The sequence below is a fragment of the Ursus americanus genome, chromosome 18 (genome assembly GCF_024610735.1).
Source record: "Ursus americanus isolate L20-20 chromosome 18, mUrsAme1.1.p, whole genome shotgun sequence".
NCBI lineage: Eukaryota > Metazoa > Chordata > Mammalia > Carnivora > Ursidae > Ursus > Ursus americanus.
Genome location: NC_142144.1, coordinates 49,353,118 through 49,371,585, shown reverse-complemented (window position 1 = coordinate 49,371,585; position 18,468 = coordinate 49,353,118). Strand labels below are relative to the sequence as shown.

Sequence of the window (18,468 nt, the reverse complement as noted above, 5' to 3'; positions counted from 1 at the left end):
TTTAATAATAAGTAGTAGTATTAATACATTCAAGTAAGGAAGGATTTAGTATTAGTAAAATTCCCTATCAGTTATCTGTCACTGTGTAGCAGCTCAAAACAGCAGCCATTTATTAATTCTTCTGATCCAGTGGGTTGGATTGGACAGCTCTTTTGCTTCTGTCTTTTGAGTTCTCTCCCGTGCCTGCATTCTTTAACTCCATGATGTATCTGGCCTGGAAGTTCCAAGATAGCCTCCCTCACAGCCAGGCAGTTGGTCTGCAGACCATCTGCTGGGATACCTCCATCCTCCTCCACCTTGCAGGGATCCCAGGCAGCATTCCAAGAGGGCAAAAGTGCAAGCTGCAAGGGTTGAGGCCCAGGATCTGGTACTTGCATAATGTCATTTCTGCCACTTTTTTTTTTTTTTTTTTTTTTTTGGTCAAAGCAAATCACAGGCCAGACCAGACTGAAAGGATTGGAAGATGAATCTCACCTCCTAATGGAAAGAGCTGCAGAGCATTTGTGACCATATTTGGTCTGTTACGGGTTCTTAGTAAACCCACCATTCATTTTAAGTGATCTTATTAGCCTATTAAAATACTAAATTAATCACATGCACATTTACATTTTACAAAGACAATCCCTATTTCCCATACGTGTATTTTGGGTATATACTTTTTACAGTTGTTATACAATAGCATTCTTCTGTGGTTTTGGTATGTTATATAAAATTTTTAGTGTGCCATAGTACTTCTATTAAAACATATAAAATAAAGCATTTAAAGATATTAAAATGTCCTTCTTAATTATAACCATAATTTTGCAAATTTAATTCTCTTCATGAGAATGGCATTTATTTGTAGGCTGCATTCCACCAAAGATTGAAAAGTGTATTTGATTTTATGTGTATTTTTAATCTAGAATGCAACTAATGAACTCACTAAACAGTCGTCAAATGTGAAGGCTCTGAAATTTGAACTCCTAGCAAAAGAAGAACACATAAAGGAGATGCATGAAAAGTATGGTCTTGATATTTTTATCCATTGTATTTGGTGCCACCTAGTGGTAGTTAACTGTATTAAACATTGCACCCAAGAAGCAATACCACATGTTCAAAATGAAGTTTTTCCTTCCTTAGTTCATGTTTAAACCCAAATAAGATGCAAGTTTAAGGAATATTACGTACAAGCATGGTCGATAGCAAACTATTTACTATTTTTTTATTTAGAGTAAGAATATTTAACGTTAGATTTTTGTTCTTAAACATTTAATTTTGAATATAAATAAATTAATGACCTAAAGACTACAAACAGAAAAGTTATGAATGTGGTCATTATTTGGCCAAAAATATATATGTAGATTGATCTTTTATTGGATTTAATGCCTAAGCTTATAGAGCTAAGGTGGGAAAAAAGGAAAGTTTTTCTTGTCTCTACAATAAAAGGAAGATTACAAAAGTTTGTACTTTATATATTTATTAACAAAAAGGGGTTTGAAGTGTCCTATCTCACTGAATCAAAATGATTTCCTTTCTATATCTTTTATGGATATATTATTAGAGCTTAGGGGTGATAACATGTTTAGATAGAATTCTGGGCTGTCGTTGATAATTTGAGAAAGATATATATACATTACATATATATTAGATATGTATATAGATATATAGAGAGAAAGATATATATATATCGTGTACATACAGGTATACCACATTTAAGTGAAGATCACTTAGAAGTGTATTAACAGATGAAACTACTAGATAAAAAGATTGATTAATTTTTTAAACAAAATTGTCTCCAAGTTTATTTATGAACCTAAGAGGCAGTCTTGTTTACTATTTAAGAATGAGGGCTCTAGAGAAACGTTCTTTGAATCCTGGCTCCTCGACCTGCCAGCTCGCAGTTTAATAGCATTTGCTCATAAAATTCTTGTGAGGCTTGAATGAGTGCGTGTAGAGCACTTGTAACAGAGCTCCGCACACAGCAGGCACGTGGCAAATGTTGCCTGTTACTTATTCGGTAGGACTAGTGGTAGTCGTCACCGCAGCTGCCATTTTATCCATGTTATCCATGGGAGCTACACTGATAGGTCAATTCAATCGCAAACGGTATTAAATTAGAAGATACCATGTTCTATATGATGGTATAAGATTTTACATTTGCTTATTAATGTATAGAATTGTTTCCTATCAGTGTTAGGCTTGTTCATGATCTCCGAATATCAGTTTGATTTTTCTTAGAAATGCAAGAATATAATTTAAATATAACAATTTTAATTTTTCATAAATTTTGTCAATCTTTCTCAGTTCTTCTATTTTTTATGTTTTAATGCATATATATAATACTATAATTACCAGTCACAACTGGATTATAGATTTTACAAAAACTCAAAGTATTAATAGAGCAATATTTCATCTCATGGAATTATCTTATTAATCTGCATTTAATATCAGATAGCATTTAAAAATTAACAGTAGTTATAGCACTGGATAATATGTAAGATTATCATATAATCACTGTTAAAGTATTTTCTGTCACTCTCAATAAAACGTCTTTTTTCCCTTTCAAGGATGTCTCGAATGGAGAGGGATATAACCATGAAAAGACATTTGATAGAGGACTTGAAATTTCGACAGAAAGTAAATCTGGAAAGTAATGAGAGTATTAATGAAATGTTAGAAAGTCTTGAAAAAAAGGTATCAACTTTTATGTTTTCTGACACTGAAAAAAATCACTTCCCTCTTATTTATGTTCTTGAGTATTCAATTTTAACAAATTTGTAGAAAATATTCATAGACAATGTGTACTGTTATATAATTACATTATTTGCCCTGAAAATACATTATTTGTTTTAAAATTCAAGACTCAAATCTCATACATAACATAGCCACACATTCTCTTTGTGTTTGTGAACATACTGTGAGAAGGTAATCAGGTTTAAATTTAAAAACCTTCAATGTTTTTTGGGTATATAATTACATTTTATTCAGCATTTTAAAGTTTAAAATTTATACAACTTAAAATTATTCTATTTATTTGCTTTAATTTACTAACATTTATAATGATTGAATGAAGCATATATTTTTAAATGAAAAATGTGATAACCAATAACTACCAGAAGTTCTTTAAAAAATGTACTTAACACAGTTTTTTAAAAGTGTACTTTCTCCTTCTGTACACTTAATTCAGTGTACTTAGGAAGAAAGTTGTACTTACCATAGTTGCGTGTCTGACCCCAAAGTAGAAATCAGCAATTTGCTGACTAAGACATTTTGGGGTTTGTTTTGTTTTGTTTTGTTTTGTTTTGTTTTGTTTTTAAAAAGGTGCTATTTGCACAACTCATAAAGCAGCTTGTGCTTTGGCATTCACTAAATGTTATCTACTCCAGAGAGAGCATCTCCCTCCCTTTCCTTGTTGGAGATAAAAATATAAGTATCCGTTAGCTCAAATGGATTTAAGAGAGAAAATTTTACTTGAGCAAGACAAATGCATATAGATTTTCTTTCTTTCTGCCCTCCACGTACCCACATAAATTATAATTACTTCCTATAGGGTTTTTTTTTCAGTGTTATCATTTAAATATTGCTGATTTTTAAATTTTCATTCCAGATATCATTCCAGATACAGTCTTAGAATCTATGTATAAATAATTACATATCTTTAGTGGCATTAAATGAATGAGGAGAAACTATTTCTTCTTTCAAATGTATAATAAATATGTTGTATCACTTATTTAATTTTATCCTAAAAAGTACAAGTTACATGGTTACAACTGAAAGTTACCCATGACTTGGCTTGTTTAAGAATCAGAGACAACCATCCACCGCTCAGGGAAGTGTAGGTTAGTAATTAAAGGAAACATAGTTAAAATTAGTACTGTATTATTCAGTAGGCCACACATACAAGCATTCATAATTTTTTGTGCATTTTTCGTTTTGTTATTGATTTAAGGATTTTTGCTCATTCGTTATATGAGTGCTACAAACCTTATACTTGAATTTGTTTTCATTTACTTTTTTAGCTTTTATTCATTTAAATTTGATATCATTTATGAGAAAACAAATGAAATTAGGCTTATTCATGAATTTGTTTTAGTTTCTGTTGAAACAAATGGAGCATATGACTAGGATGCCTTAACCTAATAGTTAAGGCATAAAGGTAATAAAGGTTATAGTTACCTTTATGCTCTTACTGTAGGTGAAGACACTAACTGAAGAATGTTCCAACAAGAAAGTATCAATTGATTCACTAAAGCAGAGACTCAGTGTTGCCGTGAAAGAGAAGTCACAGTATGAACAGATGTATCAAAAAACTAAAGAAGAATTAGAAAAAAAGGTATGCTTTTTTGGACATGTTAGCTTAGAAATAGAATAGAACTATATCTTTTTCATTTTTAAAGTTGTCATTTTTTTCTCTCCAAAACTATTATGAGCAACTTAATTGTTTCAGATAACGGCAAATAACATTTCTATCTCTACTTGAAACACTAAGAAATTGTTTAACATTACGGGTAGTGCTGTATTAGAGAAACAGATTTTGTGTCTTGATAATGTCTTTTAAATGAACCCTATTGTTAAGAACTGACCCAAGTGGATATAAAATTTTTAGATACACCTAACCTTATAAACTGATTAAATATTTCCATTTGATATGTGAGGTCTTTTGGTCTAAAATAGCTTCCATGTCTTTAATGATTTATAATTTTTTAAAATATAAACTAACTTTGATGATAAATATATGAGAATATGTGCACAGGACATTTTATTGAAAATAAATGAAAACAACAATCAATTTTACCCAAATAAAAACAAATACATACATAAAGAGAATCATGAAACCATGTCTTTGCCTGACATGTATACCTAACTCTTCCAAATAGTTTATGAATTATTTTTTATTCTGTGATCACCGGTCTTTTGCAGGATGTCAAGCTTAGTCTCCTAGTATCAAAAATAAGCGAGACTGAATCTGCAATGGCAGAGATTGAAACAGCAGCATCTAAGCATCTTCAAGGATTAGCGCTGCAAAGTGAACAGGCCCTAGAAGGTGCACAGAAGAAGCTGCTGTTAGCCAATGAGAAAGTGGAAGAGTTCACCATCTTTGTGAAGGTTTGAATTATTAGTAGTTTACAGCTGTACTTTACTTCAGGAGAGTGGTGGCCTCCTTGAGATGATGTGGGAACACTCCGCAGTTTCTTTCTGCTTTCTGAAACCACAAAGTATCTTCTCCTACCCTACTTGCCACATTGTTGAAAATTTGTCTACAAAAGATTTGGTTTTATAGTTTGAGTTTAAAATTTTCCACCCTATTCTTAATATACTTTAACGTCAGTTCAGTAATGAGATTGTAATAATCATGTAATCAAGACAGGTTTTAAGATAAAAGAATGAAGTCATTTCCACTCTATTCTCCTTTCGAAAATCCAGCAAGAACAACCAGAAACTTGCTCCAGATTTATTGAAGCTCAGAGACATCTGAACCCCAGTCCATAGCCTATTAGACATGGAATGGATAGAGGAATGGTAAATGACTTAGCAGAGCAAAAGGAAGACAAATCGAAGTGCCTGCAAAGGCTGTACTGTCTAGAAATTATCTGACAGCTGAAGAACCCCAGAGAGGCTCAGTAATTGGCTACACAAGGAACCACTGAGGGTGGGGGGGGAGGGGCGGATACAGGTGGTTTGTTTGAAAATCCTTCTAAGGAGCTTTTTAGGCCTCTGGTCTGTGCTTTTGCCCCATACATTCAGACAAGTATTCCTCCCTTCGCTCTTCTGGGAAAACCGAGGAGGAGCAGCTCTGGTTTCAGCGATACCAGGCACTAAGGCCCAGGAATCTGGTGATTGCTCTGCTCCTGTAATCCCACTGTGAGCTGTTTATACCTCTTTTTGGTGCCTTTTTTCCACCTTGTCTTAGAGCTAGCAAATGGAGCTGTTGCCGCGAGGTAGATGATGAGTTTCCTAAAGTGAAGGACAGTGTTTTCTCCGTCCCCACCTCCACATCTACCAGGCGCCTTGCAAAACAGTCAGCATGTAGTCATGATCACTACGTAAATTTCTATTGGAGATGTGAAATTTTAATGGTAGTTCTTTGGCCTTTCAAAATAAGCACCAAGGGGCGCCTGGGTGGCACAGCGGTTAAGCGTCTGCCTTCGGCTCAGGGCGTGATCCCGGCGTTATGGGATCGAGCCTCACATCAGGCTCTTCCGCTATGAGCCTGCTTCTTCCTCTCCCACTCCCCCTGCTGTGTTCCCTCTCTCGCTGGCTGTCTCTATCTCTGTCGAATAAATAAATAAATCTTAACAAAAATAAAATAAAATAAGCACCAAAACAGTGTGACTGCAGTGGGAAAATAGCTCTTTACTTTCGCTCTTTTCTCTTGAAATCCCAATGTTTTGTGTTGTTTTTGAGCGATGTTTGATGAGATTGAGTTACTTGTGCTGCTTGATGGCATGTATGATTAAAAACTGGCATGTCATATACTGCAAGGCTGTAGTAACCAAAACAGTATGGTACTGGCACAAACATCAACACTAATATCAGTGGAACAGCAAAGAAAGCACAGAAATAAACTCACAGTTACATTGTATATTAATCTTTGATAAAGAAGGCAAGACTGTGCAATGGGAAAAGGCAGTCTCTTCCACAAATGGTGCTGGGAAAGTTGTACAGCTACATGCAAAAGAGTGAGACTGGAGAGACCACTTTGTCACACCAGACACAAAAATAAACTCAAAATGGATTAAGGACCTAAATGTGAGACCTAAGACCATAGAAATTCTAGAAGACAACATAGGCAGTAATTTCTCTGACATCAACCATAGCAACATTTTTCTAGATACGTCTCCTGAGGCAACAGAAACAAAAGCAAAAATAAACTGTTGGGACTACATCAAAATAAAAATTTTCTGCACAGCAAAAGAAACTATCAACAAAACTAAAAGATGGCCAATGGAATGGGAGAAGGTATTTGCAAATGACATCTGATAAAGAGTATCCAAATATATAAAGAACTTATAAAACTCAACACCTCCAAAACAAATAACCCAATTAAAAAATGGGCATAAAACATGTACAGATATTTCTTCAAAGGAGACATTCATATGGACAGAAGACACATGAAAAGACGCTCATCATCACTAATCATCAGGGAAATGCAAATCAAAACCACAATGCAGTATCACCTCATACCTATCGGAATGGCTAAAATCAAAAACACAAAAAACAACAAGTGTAGGCGAGGATGTGGAAAAAAAGGAACCCTTTTGCAGTGTTGGTGGGAATGCAAACTGGCACAACCACTGTGGAAGACAGTGTGGAGGTTCCTCAAAAAATTAAAAATAGAACTACCCTACGATCCAGCAGTCCTACTGCTGGGCATTCACCCAAAAAATATGAAAACACTAATTTGCAAAGATCTCTGCACCCCTATGTTTATTGGGACATTATTTATAATAGCCAAATTATGGAAACAGCCCAAGTGTCCATCGGTAGATGAATGGGCAAAGAAGCTGTGGTACATATAGGTACAATGGACTGTTACTAAGTCATAAAAAAGAATGAGATCCTGACAACATGGATGGATGTAGAGTATAATGCTAAATAAAGTAAGATGGAGAAAGACAAATACCATATGATTTCAGTCATATGTGTAATTTGAGAAATAAAACGAACAGAGAGAAAAAGAGACAAACCAAAAAACAGATTCTTAACTATAGAGAACAAGCAGATGGTTACTAGAGGGGAAGTGAGTGGGAGGATGGGTGAAATAGGTCAAGGGGATTAAGAGTACACTTATGATAAGCACTAATATATAGAATTGTCAAATCACTATATTATACACCTGAAACTAATATGACACTGTATGTTAACTATACTGGAATTAAAATTTAAAGACTGGCATAACAAAGCAATAGAAATTTACTTCAATATATGAAATATTTTCAATTCATGGAATTTTTATAAAATGAAAGTTTAAACTATAGAATCAAATAACATCAGTACTTACTGTCTCCTTTCCCAAATAACCCCAATGTTACTTGAATCACTCAATTAAATTTGCCACATATATGTGTGTGTGTGTATTCTAATGTATATTATTTTATATATATTAATATATTAATGTTCTCAAATCAGGTTTTTGTTTGTTTCTCTCTCTAGATTGGTAGGTAGTTTGGCATCTCTTTTGTTTTTTTAAGATTTTATTTACTCATTTGTCAGAAGGAGAGAGAGAGCACAAGCAGGGAGAGCAGCTGGCAGAGCAGGCAGAGGGAGAAACAGGCTCCCTGTTGAGCAAGGAGCCCGATGCGGGACTCGATCCCAGGACCCTGGGATCATGACCTGAGCCGAAGGCAGATGCTTAACCTACTGAGCCACCCAGGCATCCCAGTTTGTCATCTCTTAAGCCCCCAGTAGAGGCTTCTCTGCTCAACATAAAGTAGAATATTTTAAATCCACTTATCTCTATAGGTATTGATCTTATTTATAAGAAATAACATTCCTGAGCTTATAGATTGAATATAAGATGGCAGATAACTGCATCTTATGTATAATACCGCATTCTTCATTTCTCTAAAAATAGGAGCTTACGACATTTTATGCCACTGTTAATAGTACCCATTTAGAACAAATCCCTTACTTTGTTTCTTTGGAAATCATAGATACCTTGGGAGTTTCCTCATTTTGAAAATATCTACAAAATGAATGGAATAAAACATTTTATCTGTTTTATCTCTTTTAACAAAGGTTTCAGCGGATATAAAGTCAAACCAATAAACTTTGCCTCCGAGGACCCCAAATGATTGCCGAGTATTAATTTTAGTAAACGTAATTTACCTTTTCCAGATTCAAAATGTCATTTCTTCCAAATACTTGTTGAATAGTCTCACTGTTTAACTTATAAGCACTCTCATTGAATATTGTCATTATTCATGATGTAAACCATTTGTATTATGACTTTTAGTTTCATAAGCCTTTTTTTGTTTTGTTTTATATTCAGATTAGGGTTTTATTGCATTTTTAGCCAAGATATAAAATATGAAATACATAATTGTAAGATTTATTTAAATGCTAATTGTTTTCTTTAAATATTCTTTGAATGTGTCCTTTTTAAAAAGAATTGATAACCAGAAGTTTTAAAAATAGAAAAATGAATTTTATGATTACATATTTGATTATTATAGACTTGATGAAGTTTCATGACCTTCATGATAATATGATGGGTGTACTTCTTCACAGAAAGTAATTTGGCAAAAATTATCTTTTGGAAATCAAGGTTTTTATTTTTGTCCAAGGATTTGAATGATATTTAATGATAAGGTATCTAATTTCTAATTGTTGAAGGGTGACATATTAATCCTTCATATTTTTCACCAACAATGATGTAGAGTATAAATGTCTTGATAGAGAAATTCAGAATTGCTGTGGTTTCATGACTTTGTAATTTGAGTAACGCATTAAAGATTATATAATAGGAAAAGATTAAAAAGATATCGATAAGCCATTTTTAGTACTCTTTCAGAACCTTTCCACTTTGTTTCAGTTTGGTATTGGATTACCTGCATTGGAATAACTGAGTCTATTGCTTTTAAATAAGATGCATAATATAGGGCCCCAGATTTATTGAATCAAAATCTTCGTCAGGGTGGGGCCCAATAAGTTGAATTTAACAAGTTAGGTGTTATTATGCATAAAACAGTTTTTAAAACACTGCCTTCAGTTGTTTTTATCAACTGAATCTATATATCATTTGGCATTTAATCAAAGCCTAATGGTAATTTGAAATTTGTTTTTCTTCACTGTGCTGTAGAGCCAATATGAAGTTGATACTGGCACTATTTCTGCTGCTTAATCCATTTTTCTAATAAAGGGCAACCAGCAAATTAATGCCAAACCAGAAACATTGGCAAAGACTGGACATTTGCTCTGAGCCATGAGATGACTACCATCCTTCTCTTCCTTGCACACATGGCCCTAGGACCAGAGGGAAATGCTCAGGAACCACTATCTGAGGCTACATACCATCAGTGACTTCCTAAATCTTTACGGTGCTAGACCTCAGCTTTTAAAATATTTAACACCTTCCATAATTTGGCCCTATCCTGCTTGGAATCTAGTTCTTCCCCCGTAGTGTGTTCATTCCTGCCTTTGCACACGTTCTCCTTTCCACTGAACATACCATCATTCATTATCCCCAAAGTACTGGCATGTTATAAGACTCATTCAATTCTTAAGGAATTCATTTTATATCTGGGTCAAGAATGGTATTAGACACATAATCACTGCTTAGATTGAAAACTCTGTGAAGGCAAGAGCTGTGCACATTCCTTAAAGAGCATAGTTAAAGAATGTGTGTGTGGTTCCTACATGGAACATTGTGATAACCAGGACTGATTCTGTACAGAGCTTATTAGGGTATCATGTACACAAAAGTACTTAATAAATATTATTACTAGTATTAATAGCAATAATGTTTGTTCTGGACCTGTTGTGGAATCTGTGTTCCCTTTAGTCTGTGCATTTTTCATAGGGCACAACCAGATTAGAGAAGAGGTGGAGTGACCATCTGTTCTAGATCTCGTCTTGAATATGGAATTTTGCCCTGGGGTGAAATCAAGTGCTTTGAGCATCTGGGCTGGATATATGTGGCAGAGCTGAGGCTTTGAATCCTCCTAGTAGCTGAATAAAACACACAAGGGAAATTCCTAGAAGTCTTTGCTCAGTTTGATTGAGCCCTGATATAGGCTTGTTAATGTGCTTAGATGAGAGAGTCATATGCCAGATTCTATCTTCTCAGTGGTTTTTGCTAGCTCTGAAATAAATATCAGCCAAAGAACAACATTTAGCTGGAAGCTTAAATCATTTAATTACCAATATATGCTTGCTTTGGAAAGATTTAGTAAGATGTTTTGGGCATATAAATATCTTGCTTCTTTAATGAGAACATTTGTGGAGCACTATAATTTTATTTTTATATGTACCATTGTTAATACTTTGACACTGATCTACTCCCTTAATTATGATTTTTTTCTGCTCTTTTTTCCCACTTTATTGAAATATAATTGATATATAACTCTCTATAATTTACGGTGTACAGTGTGATGATGTGGTATATGTACCTATCGTGAAATGTTTACCACAATAAAGCTAGTTAACATATCCATCACACCTCACATAATTACCATTTTGTTGTTGTTGTTGTTACGGTAAAGACATTTAATATCTGCTCTTACAGCAACTTTCAAGAATTCAATACAGTTTTGTTAACTTTAGTCACTATGCTGTACATTACACCCTGGAATTTACTTTTCTTATAACTGGAGGTCTGTATCCATTGACCAATGTCTCCCTCCCCCTACCCCTCAGCCCCTGGCAACCACTGCTCTACCCTCTGCTTCTATGAATTCAGCTTTTTCAGATTCTGCAGGTAAGAAATATATGGTATTTGTATTTCTCTGTCTGACTTATTTCACTCAGTATAGTGCTGTCAAGGTCCATCCATATTGTCAAAATGGCAGGATTTCCTCCTTTTTATGGCTCAATAATATTCCATTGCATATATATATATACCGTGTTTTCTTTCATCCATTCATCCATCCATCAATGGACCCTGAGGTTGTTTTCATGTCTTGGCTATTGTGAATAATGCTGCACTGAATATGAGAGTGCAGATACTTCTTTCAAAATCCTGTTTTCATTTCCTTTGGATATATTCCCAGAAGTAGGATTGCTACATCGTATGGTAGTTCTACTTCTAATTTTTGAGGGACCTCTATACTGTTTCCCATAGTGGCTGTACCAATTTATATTCCCATCAAGAGTGTACAGGGTTCCCTTTTTGCCCCATCCTTGCCAACATTTGTATCTCTTACCTATTTGGTAATAGCCATTCTAATAGGTATGAAGTGATATCTCATTGTGCTTTTGATTTGCATTCTCCTAATGGTTAGTGAGACTGGGTACCCTTTTATGTACTCGGTCATTTGTGTGTGTTCTTTGGCAAAATGCTATTCTGATCCTTTACCCATTTTAAATTGGATTAGTTGGATTTTTGCTATTGAGTTGTATAAAGTTTCAAATCAGGAAGCGTGATGCTTCCAGCTTTGTTCTTTCTTAAGATTGCTTTGACCATTCAGTTCTTTTGTAGTTCCATAAAAATTTTAAGATAGTTTTTCTATTTTTGTGAAAAATGCTATTGGAATTTTGAGAGGGATTGCATTGAATCTAAAGATGGTTTTGGGTAGTGTGGCCTTTTTTTTTTTTTTTTTAAAGATTTTATTTATTTGACCGAGAGAGACACAGCGAGGGAGGGAACACAAGCAGGGGGAGTGGGAGAGGGAGAAGCAGGCTTCCTGCTGAGCAGGGAGCCCAACGCGGGGCTTGACCCCAGGGTCCTGGGATCATGACCTGAGCCGAAGATAGATGCTTAACGACTGAGCCATCCAGGCGCCCCACGGGTAATGTGGACATTTTAACAATATTAATTCTTCCTATCCATGAGTATGGGTTATCTTTCCATTTATTCACATTTTCTTCAATTAACTTTGTCAGTGTCTTATAGTTTTCAGTGTATAGATCTTTCACTTCCTGGATTAAATTTACTACTTTGATTTTATTGTTTGGAATGCTATTGGAAATGGGATTGTTTTCTTTATCTTTTCCAATGTTTTGTTGTTAGTATATAGAAACACAACTAATTTTTGTATGTGGATTTCGTATCTTGCAACTTACTGAATTTGTTGATTAGTTTTAATGACTTTTTGGTGGAGTCTTTAGGATTTTCTATATATAACATCATGTCACAGGCAAACCAAGACAATTTTACTTCTTCCTTTCTGATTTAGATGTTTTTTATTTCCTTTTGTTGCTTAATTGCTGTAGCCAAGACTTACAGTGGCATCCTTGTCTTGTTCCCAATTTTAGAGGGAAAGCTTTCAACCTTCCATTGTTGAGTATAATTTTAGCTGTGGAATTTGTCATATATGACCTTTATTGTGTTGAGGTATGTTCCTTCCATACCCACCTTGTTGAGACTTTTTATCATGAGAAGAGGTTGAATTTTGTTAAATGTTCCGTCTACATCTACTGAGACGATTGTGTGATTTTTTATCCTTCATTCATTTAATGTAGTATTTCACATTTATTGATTTGCATATGTCGACCCATCCTTGCATCCCAGGGATAGATCCCACCTGATCATGTGGTATGATCCTTTCAAAGTACAGAGAAAATCTGTGCAGGAGAAATACAGTGGTTAAATCTTCAGGGAGGCAAGGAGGCTATCCTGGTCATTGGTTTCTTCAGCAGCAAAAACTGATTAGGTCCTTTGCAAGACAGGCCACTGTGAACCAAGGTTGTGCCTGTGCCTGGCTGATACTGGTAGCCCTAGCCCTTCTTCCTTGTTCCAAGCCATCTCTGTACATCTCCGTTGTGCCGGTCTCTGGGTGAGATGAAACTGCAGCAGGTCCTTCATACAGTGCATCAAAAGGCTGGGGAAGCTGGTTGCTCACCTCACTCTTTCTTCCGCAGGGAGGGGAAGGAACTCTTGAAACTGGAAGTTCCCTCTATATGCTGAGCAGCACAAGCCTCAGTGATAGGCTGATACAGGGAAGGCTGATAAAGGGAAGCTGTCCTTCTTTTATGTTTGGTTGTTCTCAAGCTTTTTGTTCTACTGTGTTTTGGGGCTTTGAAAGGCATGTGCCCCTCTCCTTCTCCTTTCCTTGATATTACTGACAAGAATTTAGATATGGTGGTGAGCCATCTTAGACTATTGAGACAAAAGCAATATCGACTTAGGAATAAGGCACGGATGTCTCTTTCATTGCTACTATTATCTTTTTTTTTTAAGATTTTATTTATTTATTTGACAGAGAGAGAGACAGCCAGCGAGAGAGGGAACACAAGCAGGGGGAGTGGGAGAGGAAGAAACAGGCTCATAGTGGAAGAGCCTGATGTGGGGCTTGATCCCACAACGGCGGGATCACGCCCTGAGCCGAAGGCAGACGCTTAACCGCTGTGCCACCCAGGCACCCCTCTTTCATTGCTACTATTAATACTTGTTCTACAGGTTTTTGGAAATGTAAATACACAAGTAAAATATATAATTATAGGATGTATACAACCAAAATGTGATTGTCAATGACATGTTTTTAAAATTTTGTGTTACATTTCCATTTTCATTTGTCTCAAGGTTATTTTTTTTGTTTTTTGTTTTTAATTTCTCTTTTGATTTCTTCTTTGGCCCATTTGTTATTCAGCAGCATGTTGTTTAAACTTCACACACTGGAATTTTCCACTTTTCCTCATAGAATTAATTTCTAGTTTCATATCATTGTGGTCAGAAAAGATGTTTGATATGATTTCAGTTCTCTTAAATTTATTGTTTTGTTTTGTGGTCTCACATGATGTATATTAGAAAATGTTCCATGTGCACTTGAGAAGAATGTGTATTCTGTTGCTTTTGGATGGAATGTTTTACAAATATTTGTTAAATACATTTGGTATTGTGTCATTCAAGGCTGATGTTTCCTTATTGATTTTCAGTATGGATGACCTATCCAGTGATATAAGTGGGTATTAAAATCCCCTACTTTATTTTTGCATTACTGTCTATTTCTTCCTTTCGGTCTATTAATATTTGCTTTATATATTTAGGTGTTCCTAGGTTGGGTGCATAAATATTTACGAATGTTATATTCTCTTGTTAGATTAACCCTTTATCATCACGTAACACCTTTCTTCATCTTTTACTGCAGTCTTTGTTTTAAAGTCCATTTTATCTGATGTAAGTGTAGCTACTCCAGCTCTCTTTTGGTTTCCATTTGCATGGAATATCTTTTCTATCCTTCACTTTCAGTCTGTGTGTGTACTAACATCTAAAGTGAGTATCTTCTAGGCAGCAGATAGATGAGTGTTGGTTTTTTATTCATTCATTCAATCTATGTCTTTTGATTGGAGAGTTTAGTCCATTTACATTTAAAGTAATTATTGATAGGTATGTACTTATTGCTATTTTGTTAATTGTTTTCTAGCTGGTTTTGTAGTTCCTCTCTTGCTCTCCTTCTTTGTGTTTTTGTTTTTTTTTTATGATTTTATTTATTAGAGAGAGGGGGAGAGAGAGAGAGAGGGAGCACAAGCAGGGGGAGTGGGAAAGGGAGAAGCAGGCTCCCTGCTGAGCAGGGAGCTGGATGCGGGATTCGATCCCAGGACTGTGGGATCATGATCTGGGCTGATGGCAGATGCTTAACTGACTGAGCCACCTAGGTGCCCCTTCTTCTTTGTGGTTTGATGACTTTCTTCATATATAAGGAAAAATTATACTTATATTCTTTTCTCTTTATCTTTTGTGTATTTACTATACCTTTTTTTCTTGTGGTTTTTTGTTTTTGTTTTGTTTTTTAAAGATTTTATTTATTTATTTGAGAGCGTGAGAGCAAGAGAGAGCATGAGCAGTAGGAGCAGCAGGTGCAGAGGGAGAAGCAGACTCCCCACTGAGCAGGGAGCCCAATGTGAGTCTCAATCCCAGGACCCTGGGATCATGACCTGAGCCAAAGGCAGAGCCTTAACCTGAGCCACCCAGATGCCCCTTTTTTTTTGTGGTTACATGAATCTTACATATTATAGCTTATATCTGTAACAGTCTGTTTTATGTTGATAGCAACTTAAGTTTGATCCCATTCTGAAATGCAACATTCTTATTCTCACTCCATGTTTTGTTTTTGAAGCCACATTTTACATCTTTTTGTCTTTGTATCCCTTCACTAATTGTTGTAATCATAGCTATTTTTACTACTTTTGTTTTTTAACATTCATACTAGCTTTGTAAGTAACTAATTATTGTGGTTTTGATTTGCATTTCTCTGGATGAGACATGATTCTTTACCTAGATAATCCTAAAGATTTAAAAAACAGCTACTAGTATTAACAAGAGAGTTTAACCATTTCATAAGACATAAGGTCAAAGTACGAAAATCAAATGTATGTTTTATATATTAGCAGTAAACAACTGGAAAATGAAATAGACTATTTTCAACTTACAATAGCATTAAAAAATTCTTTAAATAAATTCAAGAGAAGACATGTAAGCCACCAAATGTTGGAATGAATGTGGGAACGGAGAATTTTTATCCCCTGTTGGTGGTGCAAGTTTTGGTGGAAATCTCTAAAAGTTCTAATATATGAAACATTCACCTACCTTATGACTCAGCAATTCTACTTCTAGGTATTTATCCAAGAGAAATGAAAACGTGTACAAACATACACACAAAATATGTACAGCAAAATATATAGCAGTTTCATTCATAATAGTCAAGAACTGGAAATATTAGTGGAAAATGCATTTTGGAAAATTCTGTCTTAATTTTAGTGGGGTAAAATCATCATCCCCCCTCCCCCACCGGAATCAAGCAGCAGACAAGAATGAGAAACAAAAATTCAACTCCTTTTCACAGTCAACGTAGGTCAGAACTAAAACTGTACTTCAAAAGACATGGAAGAAGAGTGAAAAACAGGTACGGTTGGTGAAAGCATGCAAAAGGACACAGAAATAAGACACCAGGAAAAGAAGACTTAGGTCCTACAGACCTCTGAAAGATCAAGACCTTTTAGAAGATGAAATTCACATGAGGTACAAATCCAACATCCACTATTTGCAACAATGGAACAAGTCTGCAATGGTTTGTGATAACCATCCTCAAACTGATTTGCTTCCATAAGGATATAGGGCTTAATGAAGAATGAAAGAGACAAGGAATATCTGAAGCAGGCAGCTTTTCTCATAGCAGTCAAGAAAAGAGATTCCTTACATTGTAAAAACAAAACAAAACAAAACAAAAAAAGCAAGCAAACCATAACAAACATAACCTGGCAAATGGAATTCATAAAAAAAAAAAAAGTCATATGCAAAATTTCACTAGCCTGGAACATACCACAGGCCCGTCTGCCATGTAACTTTCTATAAATAGGTGATCTAGGAAAAAATCTTCTCCTTCAAAAATGAGTCCAGAGATATGAACCAACACAGTATCTATGCAAATGTAGTAGAATAAGAATGGAGAAAAACAGAAAAAGTAAGTGGCAGAAAAATAAGTTTCACCACAGACAAGTTGCTACAGAGCAGATGAAAAATTTTAGTTTGAATTTGAAATATTACTGAAATAATTTCCTCCAAAAAGTACATGTTTAAGGTGGAATTAAATGTAAGAATGTAGGAAAAGATGATGAGACATAGGAGCAGATGGAAGCAAGGTGGCAGGCAAAGCAAAGAAGTAAAAGACAAGAAATTATCTCAGAAAGTATGTATATTGCTGGTCTCATATGAATATATGTGTGTCAACAATTGCTGTTTGGGTGTGGGAGGAATGGCCTCGGAAGGGACATCAGAGAAATTTCTGGAGTATGAAGAATTTCTATATCTTGAGCAGGGTAGTGGCTCCAGACATGCATAAGCTGTCAAAGCTCATTAAACTAAGCCCTTAAAATGTGTGCACTATTTCAATATAATTATGCCTCAATTAGAAAATAAAGCATATTGGGGCAAAAGGATTTATGAAGCAAATGACAGAGATTCAACATATGTATAATTGGAGTCTTCAAGGAAGAAAACAAATAATGACACAGAACAAATATTGAACCTGTAATTCAACAATAATTTCCCTCCAAAAAGTAAATAAGCTAGCAAGAGAAATAAGTGAGAAAGAGAAAACTTCGAAATGATCCTAAGAAACACAGATAAAAGACTTAATTGGAAGGGAACGCGATGGTCTTCAATTAGGAGGACTCAACATGCTAAAAGGTTACCCTGACCCAAATGAAATTTAACGTGATTGAAATAAAATTACTGGTATGATCTGTTTTTTAGGAGGAGGGAGACTAGACAAGGTTCCTGTGGAAGTTCATATGGAAAATAAAACAAGCAAAAATTACCAAGAAAACCTGAAAAAGGAGGGTGGTAGGAGGGAACTAGCCTTGCCAGATATATTATAAAGGCTTTCTAGTTTAAATACGTTATAAAGCTTCACTAATAAAAAGAGAGAGAGGACAGAACAGAAAGTCCAGACACTGACCTAAACACATAGGAGATCAGTGGGAGAAAGGTGAACTTTTTTTTTTTTTAATGATTTATTTTGTTTGAGAGAGAGACAGAGGGAGTGGGGCGGGGAGGGCAGAGGGAGAGGGAGCGAGAATCTTAAGCAGACTCTGTGCTGGGCTTGGAGCCTAACGTGGGGCTCGATCTCACTATCCTGAAGTCATGATCTGAGCCGAAGCCAAGAGTTGGACGCTTAATTGACTGTGCCACCCAGTTGCACCAAGTTGAACTTTCTAATAAATTGTTGTGGGATGACTGAGTATGATTTTATGTAATAATTTCTCAATGATGACAAATGGGTAAAAAATACAAAAATGAGAAATAAAAACTTAAAAGTAGCAGAAAAAAAACATGGTTAGAAAATTCATTTATGGGGTGCCTAGGTGGCGCAGTCGTTGGGTGTCTGCCTT

General features: G+C 35.2%; 1 protein-coding gene across 5 annotated transcripts in view; it reads left to right on the top strand.

The window, feature by feature from the left end:
• CNTLN (centlein) overlaps positions 1–18,468 on the top strand; it is a 286,705-nt gene that overhangs the window by 251,576 nt on the left and 16,661 nt on the right. For all 5 annotated transcript variants that reach the window (XR_015727497.1, XM_087869621.1, XM_045780217.2 and 2 more), the window contains 4 exons: positions 903–1,000; positions 2,547–2,673; positions 4,175–4,312; positions 4,900–5,085. Coding sequence is in view for 4 of the 5 variants with exons in the window: in XM_087869621.1 (XP_087725747.1) it covers positions 903–1,000; positions 2,547–2,673; positions 4,175–4,312; positions 4,900–5,085 (549 nt within the window). In the remaining variant the exon portion in view is untranslated. The remainder of the gene's footprint in view (positions 1–902; positions 1,001–2,546; positions 2,674–4,174; positions 4,313–4,899; positions 5,086–18,468) is intronic.